General features: G+C 43.1%; 1 protein-coding gene across 2 annotated transcripts in view; it reads right to left on the bottom strand.

Annotated features, from left to right (window-relative positions):
* The window catches only part of BBOX1 (gamma-butyrobetaine hydroxylase 1), a 60656-nt gene extending 42569 nt beyond the window's left edge, over positions 1-18087 (bottom strand). The window contains exons 1-3 of one of the 2 annotated variants that reach the window (XM_018564091.1): positions 18061-18087; positions 13100-13500; positions 3171-3285 (exon numbers count right to left, since the gene is read on the bottom strand). In XM_018564091.1, the coding sequence (XP_018419593.1) occupies positions 3171-3285; positions 13100-13471 (487 nt within the window). In that variant the 5' untranslated portion in view covers positions 13472-13500; positions 18061-18087. Of the gene's footprint in view, positions 1-3170; positions 3286-10892; positions 11293-13099; positions 13501-18060 lie in introns of those variants that run through there. The other variant, XM_018564090.1, reaches the window with a different exon arrangement.
* Positions 18088-18456: the final 369 nt, after the last annotated feature.

Raw genomic sequence — 18456 nt, 5'->3', positions numbered from 1 at the left:
GCAAATATGTTTCCCCCCCCCCCCCCCGGTTCGAATTCGCACTTTCAAACATGGGAAAAATTTAAATTCGAACTCGAACTCAATGCAAGTCTATGGGGGTAGAACTTTTCAAAATCAATTGACCCCTTTTTGAAGGCTTATATGCAAGTTAATGGCCATTAAAAGGGTATGGGGATCCGGGTACTGCCCTGGATCTGTTTTTAGAGGAGCAGTAATTTTTTACATTACTTAACCACCTTCCGTCCATGGCCGTTTGTGAACGGCCGGACGGAAGTCTGCTAGGAGGAAGTCTGCACTCAGCGCGCACATGAGAGGGGAAACTGTGAGCATGATGAATAAACGTCAGTCAAAGTACCGCAGCGCTGAATACTGAAAAATGGCCTGGCCAGGAAGGGGGTGAAACACCCCGGTCTTCAAGTGGTTAAAGGGTAACCATAAAAATGAAAAATCCCTTTAAATATCGTGCCTGGGGGCTCCCCTTAACCTGCCTGTAAAGTGGCAAATTTGTACAATGTATAGAACCTGCTGCAGCAAAACTGACATTTGTAAAGAAAAAATTACATTTAAAAAGAAAAAAAGAAAAAACTTGTGTGGTTCCCCTTTCCAAAAAATACCAGACCCTTTAGGCCTGCACAGGCCTGGCAGGGCAGGAAGGGGGGGGGGGGGACAAGCGAGCACCCCCCCCTCCCTGCGATACCAGGCCACATGCCCTCGGCACTGGGAGGGTGCTTTTCCAGGATTGCCCAGATGCGGGCCCCCTTGTGAATGAGTAAGGGGTACCCATTCACTAAAAGGTTAAAAAAGATGAAATAAAAACACCAAAAATCATTTATTTGAAAAAAATCAAATGATTTTTGACACGTCCTTTATTTAAAAAATGATCCATCGACATAATGCAGCGTCAATCACAATGTCCAGCATTGTCCACCACGACGACAACTCGACGAAATAAAAAATAAAATAAAAAATAAATAAATAGAAATAATAATTTTAAAAAATCTGCCACTGCGACGAACACCCGCCGCAGAATGGCATTTTCACAGATGGAGGCAACTTGTAAACAATTGGGCAGAGCTAGCAGTGACTGTTTACAGTTGTAACAGGTGAGCCATGATTGGGCAAAGTCCTCATGACTTTACCCAATCATGGCTCTCAGTTCTCTATGCCCTGATTGGGCAAAGTCTTGTGTTCAGGTGCAAGGCCTTAGCCAATCAGGGCTCACAGGGCACAGTGCCTTGCAGGGTGGGCGAACAGCCCGCCGAACGCCCTGACAGTTTGTGTGCTCGCCAAACACACAAACTGCCAATGTTTGAGTCGAACTCAAGTTCTGCTTGAACATTGAGCTCATCATCACTACCAGTAATGAGTAATAGGAAGGGAGCTCAGATCCCCACTGGGGAGGAACATATGTAATATGTAATGGAAGAGTTTAATTTTAAAGTTAACTTTGAAAATCAATTTAGAAAATGAACCTTTGTCTTCCGGTGTGCCTGTAAGACACTCACGTGTGATACATTAATTTAAAGAAGAACATCAGGCAAAACTTTTATTAACCCTTGAAATATTTGCTTTTGTCTGGGGAGGAAAATTAAGTTATACTCACCTAATACTTAGCCTTCTTTAAGGAGTGTATTCTGGGTACAATAATTGTGGCATATGTTTGCGGTGTATACTGTAAGTAGGCTCAGCCTTTTTAACTGCATATTGCCACCATGCTAAAGTATTCCTCTGTCTCATTCTTAAGTTGAGAAATATTCCATATGCAATAAGTTACTAAGGGGTCTATTCACTAAGCTGCCATAGGCAGCCGAGCGAAGGACCGACCTAAAGCGAAGTGACACTGTTCGGCTATTCACTTCAGGCGGGTACGGCTGATTTCAGCCGTATATCGGCTGAAATCAGCCGTACATCGGGTGGCTTCGCGTGGCTTCGGGTTGGCCGAACATGCTTAGCATGTTCGGCCGACTCGAAGTGCAGAAGGAGTTCGACTCAGCCGATCCAACATCTGGATCGGCTAAGCCGAACCTCCGGCAGGCTACTCGCTGCTGTTCGGTCTATTCTCATAGATGCCGAACAACAGTGAGTGAATAGCCGAATGCCGCCGAGCGGCATTCAGCTCAGCTGTTCTGCTCGGTCTGTCTGTGGTACAGAGCAGAACAGAAAAACAGTTAAAAAAGTAGAAAAATCAAAATAGAAAACGATTGTGCGGAGCTAGCAATGACTGCTATCTCCGCCCAGCAGTTTTCTATTGGCCGACGGTTCTGCTGCCGTCAAAAAAAAGCAAAAAAAAGCCTAACTCTCCCAGGCACTCCAGGATTCTCCCGCTCCCGGCCGCCAAAGAGAGAAACACTGCTTTTTGTTTTTTTTCTTATTCTGACACAGAGCCGTGTCAGAATCGAAAAAAAATAAAACAATGTTGGCCATAGGAATGCATTGCTAGATTCCTATTGGCTATTTCAATTTGCAATAGCCAATAGCAAACTAGCATTGTACCCGCCCTCTGCTGCTGTCAATCCTGATGGTGGACCTGATGGAGAACTGCAGCAGAGGGCGGGTGCTAGTTTGCTGTTGGCTATTGCAAATTGATATAGCCAAAATCTAGCATTCCTTTGGCCAAAATTGTTTTTTTGGGGGTTTTTTTCGATTCTGACACGGCTCCGTGTCAGACCAAGAAAAAAAAACAAAAAGCAGTGTTTCGCTCCTTGTCGGCCGGGAGCGGGAGACTCCCGGAGTGCCAAGGAGAGTTAGGCTGCCTGGAGATCAGTGTCCCAGGTTAGCTGGTAACCTGGGACGCTGATCTCTCTGCAAGTGGCCGGAGCCAGCCGTAAGTTCACGGCTGGCTCTGCCCAGCTGTCAGAAGCACGCTGCCATTGGCCGGCCACGCGGCCAGCTTCGGCTTTCAGCTCAGTTGAGCCGAGGCATATGCGTTCGGCTCGACTGAGCCGCTCGGCCAAGTTAGGGAGCTGTACGGGCTATAGTGAATAGCCCGTACAGCAGCCCTTCGGTTCTACTGAACCGAAGGGGTCCTGGGGCCGAAGCTAGCCAAAGAATCGGCCAACGCTACGGCTAGATCCTTCAGCTGCTTCGTGGATAGACCCCTAAATGTTGTGTCTTGGCTTGTCCATATCTCAGTTGCCGCATTTGCTTCTAATCCATTTACTTTTACATACCTGGCAAAAACAGCTCCTCTTGCATTTCTGCTCGTGCTTCTTTTGAAAAACACCGCTTCTTCAGCCATTCGGCATCGAACTCACTCTGGTGCTCATCTGGCCAAGTAATGATTACCTGTAAAGGAAAGAAAAAAAAACGAGATTATTAAAATGCAGTCTTCTCAAAAGGAACACTATTATAGGCAAAAACAGAAAATAAATGTTCTAAAATACAGATTTCGCAGTTTGACATAAATAAAATAAAAAATGCTAACAAAAACATGCTAACAAAAAATGCCCTTTTAATGAAAATTAAAAAAAATAAAGGACATGCATGTAAAAACAACTGTGGGCCTACAAATGTGTGGGCACATAAATGTATTTAAAAAGAACAGATACATTAATGTGTGATTTCTGTAAGAAAAAAAACAAAAACAGATGGCTGTTAGTCTTTGTTAAGGTTCAAGGCAGCCATTAGTCCCTGGGGGGTTGTGAAAGGCATACGTAGAATTATTTTAAATCTGAACTTTAGGCAGATACTAAAACACAAAATAATGTGGTTATGTATTCTTTAGAAATTCTTACATTATTAAATGCAGCTACTTTATTTATTTTATCTGATTTAGTGGTAGCCTCTTAAGCCTTGTACAGTAAAATTTAGACTGGGAGAGGAAGGGGTGGTAGTAGGGGGCCAATAAAGTGTACAGTATAAGATATGCTTACAAGGAACATGCTAATAGATATGGGCGATTCGTTTCGTACCCAATGCAACCGAATGTGTCCGAATCCGAATTTCCAAATTTCGGATCTCGTCTGAATTTTATTCAAAAACTAAACTAAATTGAACATGTGACTTTTCTGGCTAATCAGATGTGTTTTTCAGTTTAATGCATCTGAATAGGTCTGAAAATGAATTTTCGTTACGGCAACATGGGAGCCATATACAGTATATACATAAGCTGAGGCTCCTAGACCCAAATAGCATTCGGGATCCGAATTTCTGAATTGCATTTGTGAGCCTCCGAATGCCATTTGGGTCTGGAAGCCTCAGCTTTTAATATGGCTCCCAGACCCGTATTGCTTTCTGAAGCTCCCGAATGGTATTCGGAAATTCAGACTCCCGAATGCCATTCGGGTCTAGGAGCTTCAGCTTTAGTATTAATATCTGTATATGGTTTTCTGTGGTATCCGCAACGAATATTTGTAAACTCATCCGAAACTAAAAACAAATTGGATTTGGGACGTATCAGTAACCTGAACTAAATTGAATTTCAGACCGAATCCCGAAATAAAATATCTGAACCAAATTTTTCTGCAGCTTACATGTCTACATGCTAATAGAAGGAGTAGAGGGATGACCTCAACATTCTCATGCTTCTCCTGTCTAATCACTGGTTGGAGGAAAAGAAGTGACCAGAGTGTATTGTTATAACTGCAGTAGAGAAGATTTAGGTAATTAGGATGGCTGTGCTACCTGGCAAAACAATGGTGGCAAAGCAGCTCATATTCTTTCCTATGCGTCTGTGGGAGTTTGATGCACGGTGAAAAAAAGTGAAAAAAGTGAATTTTACTGGCCATGTTTGGGGTGCCATTAACAAGTAATGGCACTGCAGGTGCAGTGCACGTTTTCAACGCATTGTGTGAACACATGTCAAAGTGAGCGCGAAGGTGTGAACTGGGGCTTCAGTTTATGTAAAGCTGTTACAAGCATGCAATCAATTGAGGAGCTTACTCTGTTTGCGACATAGGATGGCACATAAGTAGAAAAACACAACATTGAATAACATTATCACATTAGTCCCCCCCCCCACCACCACCATTGAACGGCCTTCTCATTTAAATGGTACCCATATTGTTTTCCATGTATATAACGTCCACATACCCGGCAAGTGCAACAGACCAATAAAATCCAATCATTTTCCAAGCAGCTATATTTATGTTTTGTCTGATTGATATAGCCAATAGGAATCTAGCAATGCATTCCTATGGCCAAAATTGTTTTTTTTTTTTTTTTCTATTCTAACACGGCTCCGTGTCAGACCAAGAAAAAAAAACAAAAAGCAGTGTTTCTCTCCTTGGATAGAAATAATTGTTTTTACCTTTTTTTATCCTTTTAATCTCTGTGCTGCTAATCTCCTGCTGCCCATTATTAACTGCTACCTGTCTATATACATGAGAAATGGCTGCATGAAATTTCTCATGGTACCGTAGGTTTCCTGATGGTGTCAACAGTAGACCATGCCTGTGTAATGTGTGTTAAAACTTCAAGACACACAAGATGGTCAATTTCTACACTGACTGCCTGGTCATTTAAAGGCATAATCAAGCTTTTACAAAACATTAATCAATGTACACTGTGAGATTTAGCTTCCAATGGTAGCGCACTAAGGACGCATCCACTCGCTTATGACTTCTTTTAAGGGCTTCCTTGCCCACTTTTTTTGAATCCAACTCAAAAGTCCACACAGGTTTACCCTCGCAGGGGTTTCAAACACAAAGTACAGTTTTCTTTCTTCAGCAAAATAGCACTTTCAAAGTCCCCCGACTTTAGGTTGCGTGTTTACCATTTTTGCATTTGAGTCTGCAAAGCATTGCAACTGTGATCAATGTTTCATGTCACACTCTGGATATGCATGCATCATAAAACATGGATAGAAAAGTGGAGTTGATCTTTATATCCCGGTTACTATGTAATGCACACGCTTCATAATGTAAACTAAAAAACTTTCTTTACGTCCCTGACTGAACCAAATCCTCATTTGTGTCTCACATCCTCCCCCTCCCAGACACTGCAGCTCATAGTTCTACTGTAACCAGTTGCCGTCCACCCGTTGCAAAAAAAACAAAGGGACATTTTTTCCTTAATATAGTAAAAAATTAAAACTGCAGTGGTGAATAAATACCACCAAAGGAAAGCTCTATCTGTCCCCAAAAAATGGTATCAAATTCATTTCAGTACAGCGTTGCATGACGGAATAAATGTCAGTCAAAGTACCGCAGCGCTGAATACTGAAAAATGGCCTGGATGGGAAGGGGGTGTAACACCGCGCACTTCAACTGGTTAAAGTGATGTGGCGGCTGCATTTGGGGTTTTTTTCAGTCTATTTTCCGCTTTAATTTCACCTGATGATCCTGCCAGCAACATACTTCCTGTCCTAGGTTGACAATGCTCACTCACTATAAAGGAACAGAGCTATCACCCTAAGCTGCTTTCTTGATTTGGTATACAAACACCCCATCTTCTGCTCATCTCCATAGAATAGCTAGGTAAGCTGATAACATTGTTTGAGCTTCCACTTCAGTACACAGAAAGTTACATATACCCAAGATTTCTGGCAGGATCAACTCACCTTTTCTGTGCTTGCAAAAAAGTACTTGGCCTGAAAAAAACACCCCCCAAAAAAACGAATGCAGCCACAACAACTAGGGACTAGTAAGCTGAAAGCAACCTATTTCATTTTTCATCAGTTTAGGTTAACATGTTTAAAGCAGTCAGAAAACACGAGTGCAGTGCTATTATCCTAATAATGTCCAAAAAACACACAGTGCAGAGCCAAACACTGCAACACATCTGATAGAGGGGATCAGGGAAGCCTATCCCACCTCAACCGAACCACTGAACCAACACTTTCTCAAACAATTCATCCCCAAACAGCTACCTCCTCATGTATCACTTCTCCCTCCCTTTTAGATTGTAAGCCCTCAGGGGCAGGGCCCTCCTTACCATCTTGTCTTGAATTGTATTGTGATTGTAATGTCATCCTTACATTGTAAAGCGCTGCACAAACTGTTGGCACTATATAAATCCTATGTAATAATAATAATAGAGCGCCCATGCACATTTTTTGTATATTCTGATACTACACACAGGGGCACATTTTATCCAGTATGGTAGAGATTGATGTACTAATTATTAATGATCTTTGTTTTTTGCCCATTGTGTATATAGAGAATATATTTTATTCACTGTTATACTAGGATAATAGCAGTGTACACTCTCTTAGAAAATGTGTAAAATACAAAATATGCGATGCCTCTAGGTGGATGGGTCCCTATATCAAAGCAAAATGTAAATACATTATATGAGATTGTTTTGTACATATTTAATAAGGTAGAATAATGTTTTGTATGTTTTATACATTTCAGCTCTGCCTCAATTTCCTCTTAAAGCGGCACTGTCCGTAAATTGTGTTGAGCGAAACCCCTCCGTACACCCATAACAAGTGACATTATTGATAAAATAAATGTGATTAACATTAATTTTAAGATGGTTTTTTGCTTTTCAAATTGATTTTGTATACGGTCAGGGTCCGTTCTCTGATCTCCTGTGTTGTCTGGGGCCCTGCTGGGAGCACACACCGTGCACTGAGATGTCACCCCTACGGTGTCCCCTCCTGCCTCCCCTCTCTGGACCTTCACACCAAGTAAGTGCCCAAATATGCCACAGTATATGTATGCTACATATACTGTGTGCAACACATACATATGCAGAGCAGGTTGCTGACATTGCTTCTCTAGTTCAATCTATGCTGCTGAAGCAGGATTTAGAGTTTTTAAAGAGAATGTAATTATCAAGTTCTATGTATGGCTGCAGCAAAGCTTCCTGTACTCTCAATACTAGGGATGCACCTATCGATAATATTACAAACAGGATCTGTGCTGTGGAACAACAAACCCCTAAGCTGCCATGCTAAAAAACTGTATATAACACCTAAAAAAAGTGAATTATAAATGTGCACTGCGCTATAGAGACCAACTACATATGTAATTTAAAGGGGTTCTAGCAAGTAGATATAGACAAAAAGTAAAATTTAAAAAAACACGCTTTAACAGCGGTGCGCGCTCACGCGTCGAGAATCAGGAACTGCTCGTGCGGCCGCAAAAGCAAAGGATCTTGGGGCGGACGCATGCACAGTTCGGATTATCGGCCGGGAGACGAAAAGGGAAGCAAGGTAAGTCTATGGACGCGTGTACCCGCATGCAGACCCCACTGGTTTGGAAGTGCCTGCAAGCAGAGAGGAGTCAGCGCTGGATCGGAGAGCTGCCGCACCGCTGGAGGGACAGATGAAAACATCAGGAAAGAAGAAGATCGGAATAAGAGACATCATTTAAGGTAAGTGCTAACATTACCCTGGGGGGAGGGAAAAAAACTTTTTACTTCAATGTCTCTTTAATGATAATCTACATGTGAAATAAATACAGAAATATATAAATGCGCAGAATCACCCTATGGTGAATACATGATTAGGTATTTTTCCACTATATATTGTATTTATTCACCATAGGGTTATTCTGCATACTTATATATTTATATCACATGTAGATTATTATTAGATTGCATGTGTAGTTGGTCTATAAAATGCATTGCACGTTTATAATTCACTATGGATGCTACTGCACTGATACCTGCACAGCCCGCCTGAGACCCCCGTACACAGCCCTCCTGAGATCCCGTATAGTCCTCCAGAGACTCCGCACAGCTTCCCACCAGGATATTGAATATCCTGTCTCTCTCCTGGCTGTCTGTCCTTGTTCTTTCTCCTGGCTGTCTCTCACTCTATCCCCTGGCTGTCTCTCCTGCCTCTCTCTCCTCTCCTCTTTCTCTCTTGTCTGTCTCTCCTAGCTCTCTCTCCTAACTGTCTCTCTTTGCTCTCTCCCCTAGCTCTCTCTCTTGGCTGCCTCTCCTCTCTTTCTCTCTCTCCCAGCTGTCTCTCCTTGCTCTCTCTCCTGGCTGTCTTTCCTCAATCTTTCTCCTGGCTGTCTGTCTTTGCTCTCTCCCTTGGCTGTCTCTTCTCGCTTTCTCTCGTGGCTGTCTCTCCTTGCTCTCTCTGGCTGTCTCTCCTCGCCGTCTCCCCTGGCTGTCTCTTCTTGCTCTCTTTCCTGGCTGCCTCTCCCTGCTCTCTCTCCTGGCTGTCTCTCCTCTCTCTATTCTAACTGTCTCTCTCCTGGCTGTCTCTCCTCTCTCTATTCTAACTGTCTCTCTCCTGGCTGTCTCTCCTCTCTCTATTCTAACTGTCTCTCTCCTGGCTGTCTCTTCTCTCTTTATCCTTGCTGTCTCTTTTCTCTCTCTCCTGGCTGTCTCTCCTCTCTCTATTCTAACTGTCTCTCTCCTGGCTGTCTCGCCTCACTCTCTCTTCTCTCTCTCCTGGCTGTCTCTCCTCTCTCCCCTGGCTGTCTCTCCTCGCTCTGTCCCCTGCCTGTCTCTCCTCCCTCTCTCTCCTCGTTCTCTCTTGTTTATTCTAAAAAAAGTTGCAGTGTGGTGTTAGACTGTTCGGGATTCGCTTGAAGAAAAGGCAGCAACCCTTGCAGCACCATTCTGTTTACTATGCGATCAGCATCACATAGTGTTGCCCCACCTCTTCCGTATGCTGCTGTTAGTGCCGGGAGGGGAGGAGGGGGCCCAAGAAATTGTTTGCCCAGGGTCCAATCAATATTAAAGATGGCCCTGTATACGGTAAATGAAAATTTGGTTATATCTTAATCAAGCTGAGTTTGTGGGTACCTTAAAAGTCCATTATTGTGTATTTTACAAATTATCTATTGAACTAGGATGTGTTACCCCTCCTACACTTCCCATCGTACTTAATTTTTTCTTTTAGAAAACAGAAGGTAACTGCTTGCTGGACATTATTGATAACTGCGCTATGCACAATGAGGGGAGTTCATAAAAACTGGAGCAGACAATCTGGAGTAGTTGTGCATGGCAACCAATCAGCTTGTCTCTTTAATTTTCAAAGCTTAACTGAACAAACTGAGGAGAGCTGCTGATTGGTTGCTATAAGGAAACTGCTTCAGTTTTCATGAATTCCACCCATTGTTTTTCACCTTTCTGAACTATTTTACTTGTGTTTTACATTTCGTCCACTTGAGTAAAAAATGCATTTTGAAAACAATTAAATCGAATCTATAGCCATGGTAAGGATGGTCAAAACCCCTGTCAGGCATTTATAAATAATCCAGGTCTTAAAATATATCTACAGCCAAAACCTTTGTCTTCATTTTGGAGTGTTAAGTGGTTAGAACCTCTATTAGGTTTTACTGCTGTCTCTGTCTTTGTTAGGAGCATTTACCTATTTGTCTTGCTGGACCGAATGTTGGAGAAAGTTTAAAATTTGTATTGTGAATCAGAAAACAGGACACCGAACTCCAAGAACATTTTTTATTAACCCTTGCAGTGGAATGACTCCAGCCCTGCAAGGGTTAAGCTGCTCCTTTTTGGCTAGGTTTAAAAATAAAAGTTATACTCACCTGAAATGTGGAGCTGACTTGTTCTTAGACCAGTTCTTCCAGCCTCTCTCCCCCTCCTCTGCAGCAGTCTAAGGTCCCATAAATCATCTTGTTCTATACACGGTGTATAGACATGAGGTCACTGAGGAACATTCCAATGCTACAGTGTAGAAGGGGAGAGGCTGGAGGGAGCCCTGTGACAGTCGGCCAGCTTGGAACTTCAGGTGAGTATGGCTGTTATTTTTGAACCTGGACAAATAGGAGCACTTAACCCTTGCGGTGCTGGAGTATCCCCATTGTAAGTGTTAGAATGTTTTCCTGACATTCTTCTTTAAGAGATTTCATCTCATTTCCTGTTTTGTCTAGAGGACAGGAAGTGACAGGGGTTTTCAACATTTTATACTCAATCCAAAATAAAAAAAAAGCTTTGGCTTTAGATATACTTTAATTTTCTTGTATTAGAGGTATAAGGAAAACAAGTTCATTAGACCCTCCTGAAAGCATTGATCTGTGTACCTTCTTTCCGTTGTAGAGATTCACTTTATCCAGTCCAGTGTTTACATCCAGATCCTCAATGGGAAGTTTTCTGGCTTTGGCAGACCGCAGGAAGCATTTAGGACACTGGCAGTTGTCTCTCAGCCATACATACGGGTATAGACTTTGCCCTGCATCCTTCCAGTGTACGCAGACAAGGCGTTCAGAATCCAATACCTCAATGTGCTGGATCATGGTCTCAGTGTGAGCAGTCTGGTCATAGACAGGAGCACTGTGTTGTCCTCGAGAAATTTGCACCAGGAAGCTGCAAGGAAATTTTTTGTTCCTTTGAACATTTAATGAACACAGACGGACTTTGCTCCGTAATAAATGTTTAGCTACAGTAGCCCACATGGAGACTTATTTAATCAAAATCAACGGCCCTGAAAAGGGAAAAACAGAAACAGTATTAGCATTTTTGTAATTTAAAGGGATATTCCACTAGCACATCACTGAATCCACATAATATAAATGTCCGGTATAATTAATTTACTTGAGTATAACACTGTAGAGCTAAAAGAGGATTTGATCCAAATAATTTAATGAGTCACTGACCCGCGCAGTACAGAAATCAATCTGCTGCAAGCTGGATGAGGAATTTACTCAGTCTACCCAGTGGTCAATCAGACTGTAACACTAGTTGTAGCATGTTGAGAAGCCACATCAAAGGGCTGATTTACATATGATACATGTCTACCCGCAGCTCTGAACATAAAGACAATTGTCTAGGCACCAGGATTTTTGCGATATCTGGAAGTAAATGATAACCCTGGCTGATGCCTGAACAAAGATGGTGTTGTCGTTTTGAAAAAAAACTGGAGAGGAAGGCATTGAGTGCAGGAGCACTGCATTCTTTTTCAGAAGCTATACAAGTGTTGCACTTGCATATAACTCAGAATGCATGCATATAGCATGATCAAATATATCTGATGCTAGGTCTGCTGAATAGAGCTTTCATATTCTCAGTAAAGTTGTACTTTAAAGTCCTACTCTGGGCTCCCCTGGGGCCAGATTCACCATTAGGCAGAGTAGTCACGTGCCCACAGGCGCCCTCCATAGAGGGGCACAGTGCAGGTACCTACTCTGCTTAATTCCCAGTGTTGTGTCAAGATACAACACCTGCAAAAGCAAGGAGGGAGCATTCTGCAAGAAATGCACCCTCCTGTTCCAAGACTAGCAGCGCCTTTAGGAACCGCCGGCTTCTGCAAACGCAGGAGAAGGACCCCGGCGCTGCATAAGGCTGCCTTGTAAAATGCCTATCTGATGTAGATAGGTGTGTATGGTAGCCTTACATGAAGGATAGAAGTCACCAGCACTCAGCAAATGAAATTCAAAAAATGTCAATTTATTTGGACTAAACGTCACACATATCGCATAATCCAATCCAACGTTTCAGGACCACGCAGGGTCCCTTCATCAGGGCAGAGATGTGACCACATCTGCCCTGTAGGTCACATCTCTGCCCTGATGAAGGGACCCTGCATGGGCCCGAAACATTGGATTGTGGAGCATTTACCTATTTGTCTTGCTGGACCGAATGTTGGAGAAAGTTTAAAATTTGTATTGTGAATCAGAAAACAGGACACCGAACTCCAAGAACATTTTTTATTAACCCTTGCAGTGGAATGACTCCAGCCCTGCAAGGGTTAAGCTGCTCCTTTTTGGCTAGGTTTAAAAATAAAAGTTATACTCACCTGAAATGTGGAGCTGACTTGTTCTTAGACCAGTTCTTCCAGCCTCTCTCCCCCTCCTCTGCAGCAGTCTAAGGTCCCATAAATCATCTTGTTCTATACACGGTGTATAGACATGAGGTCACTGAGGAACATTCCAATGCTACAGTGTAGAAGGGGAGAGGCTGGAGGGAGCCCTGTGACAGTCGGCCAGCTTGGAACTTCAGGTGAGTATGGCTGTTATTTTTGAACCTGGACAAATAGGAGCACTTAACCCTTGCGGTGCTGGAGTATCCCCATTGTAAGTGTTAGAATGTTTTCCTGACATTCTTCTTTAAGAGATTTCATCTCATTTCCTGTTTTGTCTAGAGGACAGGAAGTGACAGGGGTTTTCAACATTTTATACTCAATCCAAAATAAAAAAAAAGCTTTGGCTTTAGATATACTTTAATTTTCTTGTATTAGAGGTATAAGGAAAACAAGTTCATTAGACCCTCCTGAAAGCATTGATCTGTGTACCTTCTTTCCGTTGTAGAGATTCACTTTATCCAGTCCAGTGTTTACATCCAGATCCTCAATGGGAAGTTTTCTGGCTTTGGCAGACCGCAGGAAGCATTTAGGACACTGGCAGTTGTCTCTCAGCCATACATACGGGTATAGACTTTGCCCTGCATCCTTCCAGTGTACGCAGACAAGGCGTTCAGAATCCAATACCTCAATGTGCTGGATCATGGTCTCAGTGTGAGCAGTCTGGTCATAGACAGGAGCACTGTGTTGTCCTCGAGAAATTTGCACCAGGAAGCTGCAAGGAAATTTTTTGTTCCTTTGAACATTTAATGAACACAGACGGACTTTGCTCCGTAATAAATGTTTAGCTACAGTAGCCCACATGGAGACTTATTTAATCAAAATCAACGGCCCTGAAAAGGGAAAAACAGAAACAGTATTAGCATTTTTGTAATTTAAAGGGATATTCCACTAGCACATCACTGAATCCACATAATATAAATGTCCGGTATAATTAATTTACTTGAGTATAACACTGTAGAGCTAAAAGAGGATTTGATCCAAATAATTTAATGAGTCACTGACCCGCGCAGTACAGAAATCAATCTGCTGCAAGCTGGATGAGGAATTTACTCAGTCTACCCAGTGGTCAATCAGACTGTAACACTAGTTGTAGCATGTTGAGAAGCCACATCAAAGGGCTGATTTACATATGATACATGTCTACCCGCAGCTCTGAACATAAAGACAATTGTCTAGGCACCAGGATTTTTGCGATATCTGGAAGTAAATGATAACCCTGGCTGATGCCTGAACAAAGATGGTGTTGTCGTTTTGAAAAAAAACTGGAGAGGAAGGCATTGAGTGCAGGAGCACTGCATTCTTTTTCAGAAGCTATACAAGTGTTGCACTTGCATATAACTCAGAATGCATGCATATAGCATGATCAAATATATCTGATGCTAGGTCTGCTGAATAGAGCTTTCATATTCTCAGTAAAGTTGTACTTTAAAGTCCTACTCTGGGCTCCCCTGGGGCCAGATTCACCATTAGGCAGAGTAGTCACGTGCCCACAGGCGCCCTCCATAGAGGGGCACAGTGCAGGTACCTACTCTGCTTAATTCCCAGTGTTGTGTCAAGATACAACACCTGCAAAAGCAAGGAGGGAGCATTCTGCAAGAAATGCACCCTCCTGTTCCAAGACTAGCAGCGCCTTTAGGAACCGCCGGCTTCTGCAAACGCAGGAGAAGGACCCCGGCGCTGCATAAGGCTGCCTTGTAAAATGCCTATCTGATGTAGATAGGTGTGTATGGTAGCCTTACATGAAGGATAGAAGTCACCAGCACTCAGCAAATGAAATTCAAAAAATGTCAATTTATTTGGACTAAACGTCACACATATCGCATAATCCAATCCAACGTTTCAGGACCACGCAGGGTCCCTTCATCAGGGCAGAGATGTGACCACATCTGCCCTGTAGGTCACATCTCTGCCCTGATGAAGGGACCCTGCATGGGCCCGAAACATTGGATTGGATTATGCGATATGTGTGACGTTTAGTCCAAATAAATGAACATTTTTTGAATTTCATTTGCTGAGTGCTGGTGATTTCTATCCTTCATTGACTGTTGTGCACTGCGCCATCCGTGATTGTCACTGCGAGCACCACTATTGCTACTTGGACCGGAAGTGCTGTAAGGAGTGCAGGGGGACTTGCTGTTTTCTGGGTACCCTTACATGACGCCAGGGTCCTTCTCTGCAAATGTGAAAACCAGCTGGTCCTGCAGCAGGTATGGGCGCCAGCTCAGGCTAAACAGATTTCCATTCATGGCTACAGGCGTCCGAAATAGAAATCCGGCCCTGGCTCCCCCTAGCTGTATATTTTGCAATTTTTTTATACTTGACCTTTCCATATATTTTTAGGCTAGTCATGTGATGAGCAGGGTCTTCTAACTCTTTGCTTCTTCTTTGGTGTTGGGGGGCGCTCATTGATGTAGAGAGCCTCACTGACATGAGGTTGTAAGAACCCATCTTTACACTACCGTATGTGAGTGTAGGGTGCCAATGACAACCTCTCAGAGGCTGGTCCATTAAACTCTGCACTGAAAGCATGTTCACTGAAGAAATCTAGTGCCAAAAAGTAATAGCAACTAGGGGAAAGCACCACACCATAGAAAATGTTGTGAGTATTGCAGTCAGAGTTCCCTTGCTAGGAGAACCCTTTTTTGGTCAACCTTTAAAGTGCCCTATAGCTCAAAACGTCGGAAGGTAAAATCTCCCTTCTGGCCCACCAAAACCACACTCATTTCCAAATATCATAGGCAATGTCCCTTCCATGACCTGTGTGTCTTTTAAACTGGGACAACCAGGGGTAAAACACCAAAAGACTAAAACATATGACCATTTCATTAATATGATAGGTTGCCTGATACTTAAAAGGCTTGACCATATGTGCATATGGACGAATCTAGAGAAGACATACAGTGGGAAATTTATCAAAACTGGAGCAGACTAAATCTGGAGCAGCTGTGCATGGCAACTTGCTTCTCTTTTCAGTTTGTTCTGTTGAACTTTGTTTTGTTTTTCTACGCATGTTTTCATAAATCAAGTCACACATTTTTGTGAGCAGATTCTAGCTCATCGATATTAATGGGCGGGCAGACACACGTTAAATGCGCAAAAACACAACAAACGCTCGCTTTCAGGCATTTCCTATTGAGTCTATGGGGTCAAAACGAGCTGGAATATGCTACTTTTTCCAGCAACAGGCGTTTTGGTAATTGCTAAAAGTTGCTCAGATAGGAACAGGGCCATAGAAATTAATGATTTTTTTGTGTGCATTTTTTGGAGCGTTTTTAGAGCAGAAAAAGCGTTACGAAAGACTCAGGGGTTTATTCACGAAGCTGCCGAAGGATTTGCAAATTGAAATAGCCAATAGGAATCTAGCAATGCATTCCAAGGTGCAAAAACGTTTTTTTTTTCTATTCTGACACAGCTCCGTGTCAGAATAAAGGAAAAAAAAAGATAAATCAGTGTTTCTCTCCTGGGCGGCAGGGAGCGGAAGGCTTTTTTCTTTTTTTTTTTACGGCAGCAGAACCCGCCGGACATTAGAAAACTGTTGGGCGGAGCTAGCTGTCATTGCAAGCTCCACACAATCATTTTCTATTTACTTTTTTAAAACTTTTTAAACTATTTTTCTGTTCTGCTCGGTCCCTCTGAGGGACCAAGCAGAACAGCTGAGCCGAATGCCGCTCAGCGGCATTCGGCTATTCACTCACTGCTGTTCGGCATTTATAAGAGTAGGCCGAACAGCAGTGAGTAGCCTGCCGGAGTTTCGGCTCAGCCGATCCAGATGTTGGATCGGCTGAGTCGAACTACTTCTGCACTTCGGGTCAGCCGGGTCATGTTCGGCCGACCCGAACCCATGCGAAGCAAGCCGATGTATGGCTGATTTCAGCCGATATATGGCTGAAATCAGCCCTACAAGCCTGAAGTGAATAGCCTAACAGTGTTCGGCTCACTTCACTTGGGGTCGGTTGTTCACTCGGCTGCCCTCGGCAGCTTAGTGAATAGACCCGTCAGTGTGATCCAGGCCTAACACCATATCTGCAAACATAGGAATCATGCCTGAGCTACAACTTGACCCCAAACAACGAAGGAAGTGCACTGACAGGAAGAAGGAAGGGACATAATAGTCTAATTTGAATTTTGAGGTAAAAAAATGCACCTTAATGCATCAAAAATGCATAACAAACGTGTCCACATTGCACTGCAGCTGCACAAACACACCTTGTTCTGATGCAGTTATGGTGTGAACAAGTCATAAAACTGACTTACAGGTGCAGTCCAGTGAGTTTGCATGCATTTGTCTGTGTGTTTTTTATGCATTTCCATGCGTTCCAGTGCATTCCAGACCAGAGAAAATAAGACGAGCAGTATTTTTTTGTCTGGACCGGACCGGACTGTCTGGTGTAAACAATAAACCATAGGGATACATTGGAATGCTTTTTTGGTCCAGGAACAAACTGTTCTGGTCTGGACATGATTCGGAAAAGCTTTTAGTGTGGATGGGGGAAAATCGATGGATTCTTCTTGTTCAGCCCATGGGGCTGAATAAGGAAAAATTATGAGCTTTTATGGCCAGTGTTCTGTCGAAAACTCAAATTTCTTTGTCGAAAACTCAAATTTCTCTGTCGAAAACTCCAATTTCTCGAGATCTCCAATGACGTCACGTCCGGTTGACTTGCCATTAAGTGGTTTGGGTAGTGTGTGTGCGCCACCCGAAGCATGTTCCTACCTCTCATCAAGTTCGACAATGCTCTTCAGTATTATAATCAACTAAGATGAGACTAATCTGTTATTAATCGTTGTGTTATTAATCGTTGTCCCACTCAATATAGCCGCCAGAGTCAGGCAAGTGTCTGCCCGCAAACAGAAATTGAGAACTTGATAAGGCTTCTGAAGCCGTGCAGGTGCAGTGAAGAGCATTGTCGAACTTGATGAGAATTAGGAAAATGCCAAGGGTGGCGCACGCGCACTCGAGACAACTCATCCAAAACACTTACTGGCAAGTCAGCTGGCGTCGTTGGAGATCTGGAGAAGTTGGAGTTTTCGACAGAACACTAGTTTTTGTTGGTTGCGTTTTAGTAAACAAACCCTACTAAAGCATGCTCTGAATTAACACATTCTCACGCGTCTGCCTGGAGAAATACAATGGGCTGTGTTTTAAACCTCATGGCCATTTTCAATTCCCAGGAGCTCCCATCCCCCAGCATCTAACACAAAGCTTGTACTTCATATCAACTGCATCCTGTATATTTAAAAAAGTACACATAGAACTGGAAGTGTAATGTGAACGTTGCACCTTTTCATTTTCAGTGCTTCTCTATCTATTCAGCTTTACAGTCCCCTGAAAGTTAGCTCTACAATCTGCCCTATGCACTGCAGCAATCAGCTGGACCCCCAAGCAATACCTCGTGTTGTCTTGGCCTCTCAGTCTCTCTCTTCCTGTCATGTTTCTTCTTGCTGGAAATATTCTTACTCCGCCCTTGGATTCCAGCCACCCAGTCCCAGCCCTGTGCTTCTGGAAATGTGACTCCTACAGCCTGTGTACAGTGCAGCTACTTATCTCTCCCTTCCACAAGCAAAACAAAAGCTCTACGCCTGCAGTTGTTCAATAAAGAGGCTCAGACAAAAAGAGTACTGACTTTCTTCAGTAGTTTTACATTTATGGCGGGCAAGCTCGGTGCATTCCGATTTATCTGTCCCTCTTTTGGAGTAAATGCCATACAGATGTTCCTAATTGGAAGAGACAGTCCCTCGTTTGAATGCCAACACATCTCTGCCTTTCTCATTCATTGTTTTTTTTT

Source organism: Nanorana parkeri, unplaced genomic scaffold (genome assembly GCF_000935625.1).
Source record: "Nanorana parkeri isolate BGI_ZX_2015 unplaced genomic scaffold, ASM93562v1 scaffold724, whole genome shotgun sequence".
Lineage (NCBI taxonomy): Eukaryota > Metazoa > Chordata > Amphibia > Anura > Dicroglossidae > Nanorana > Nanorana parkeri.
The sequence above is the reverse complement of the archived record's forward strand: the minus strand, read 5'-3'. Positions and strand labels throughout refer to the sequence as shown.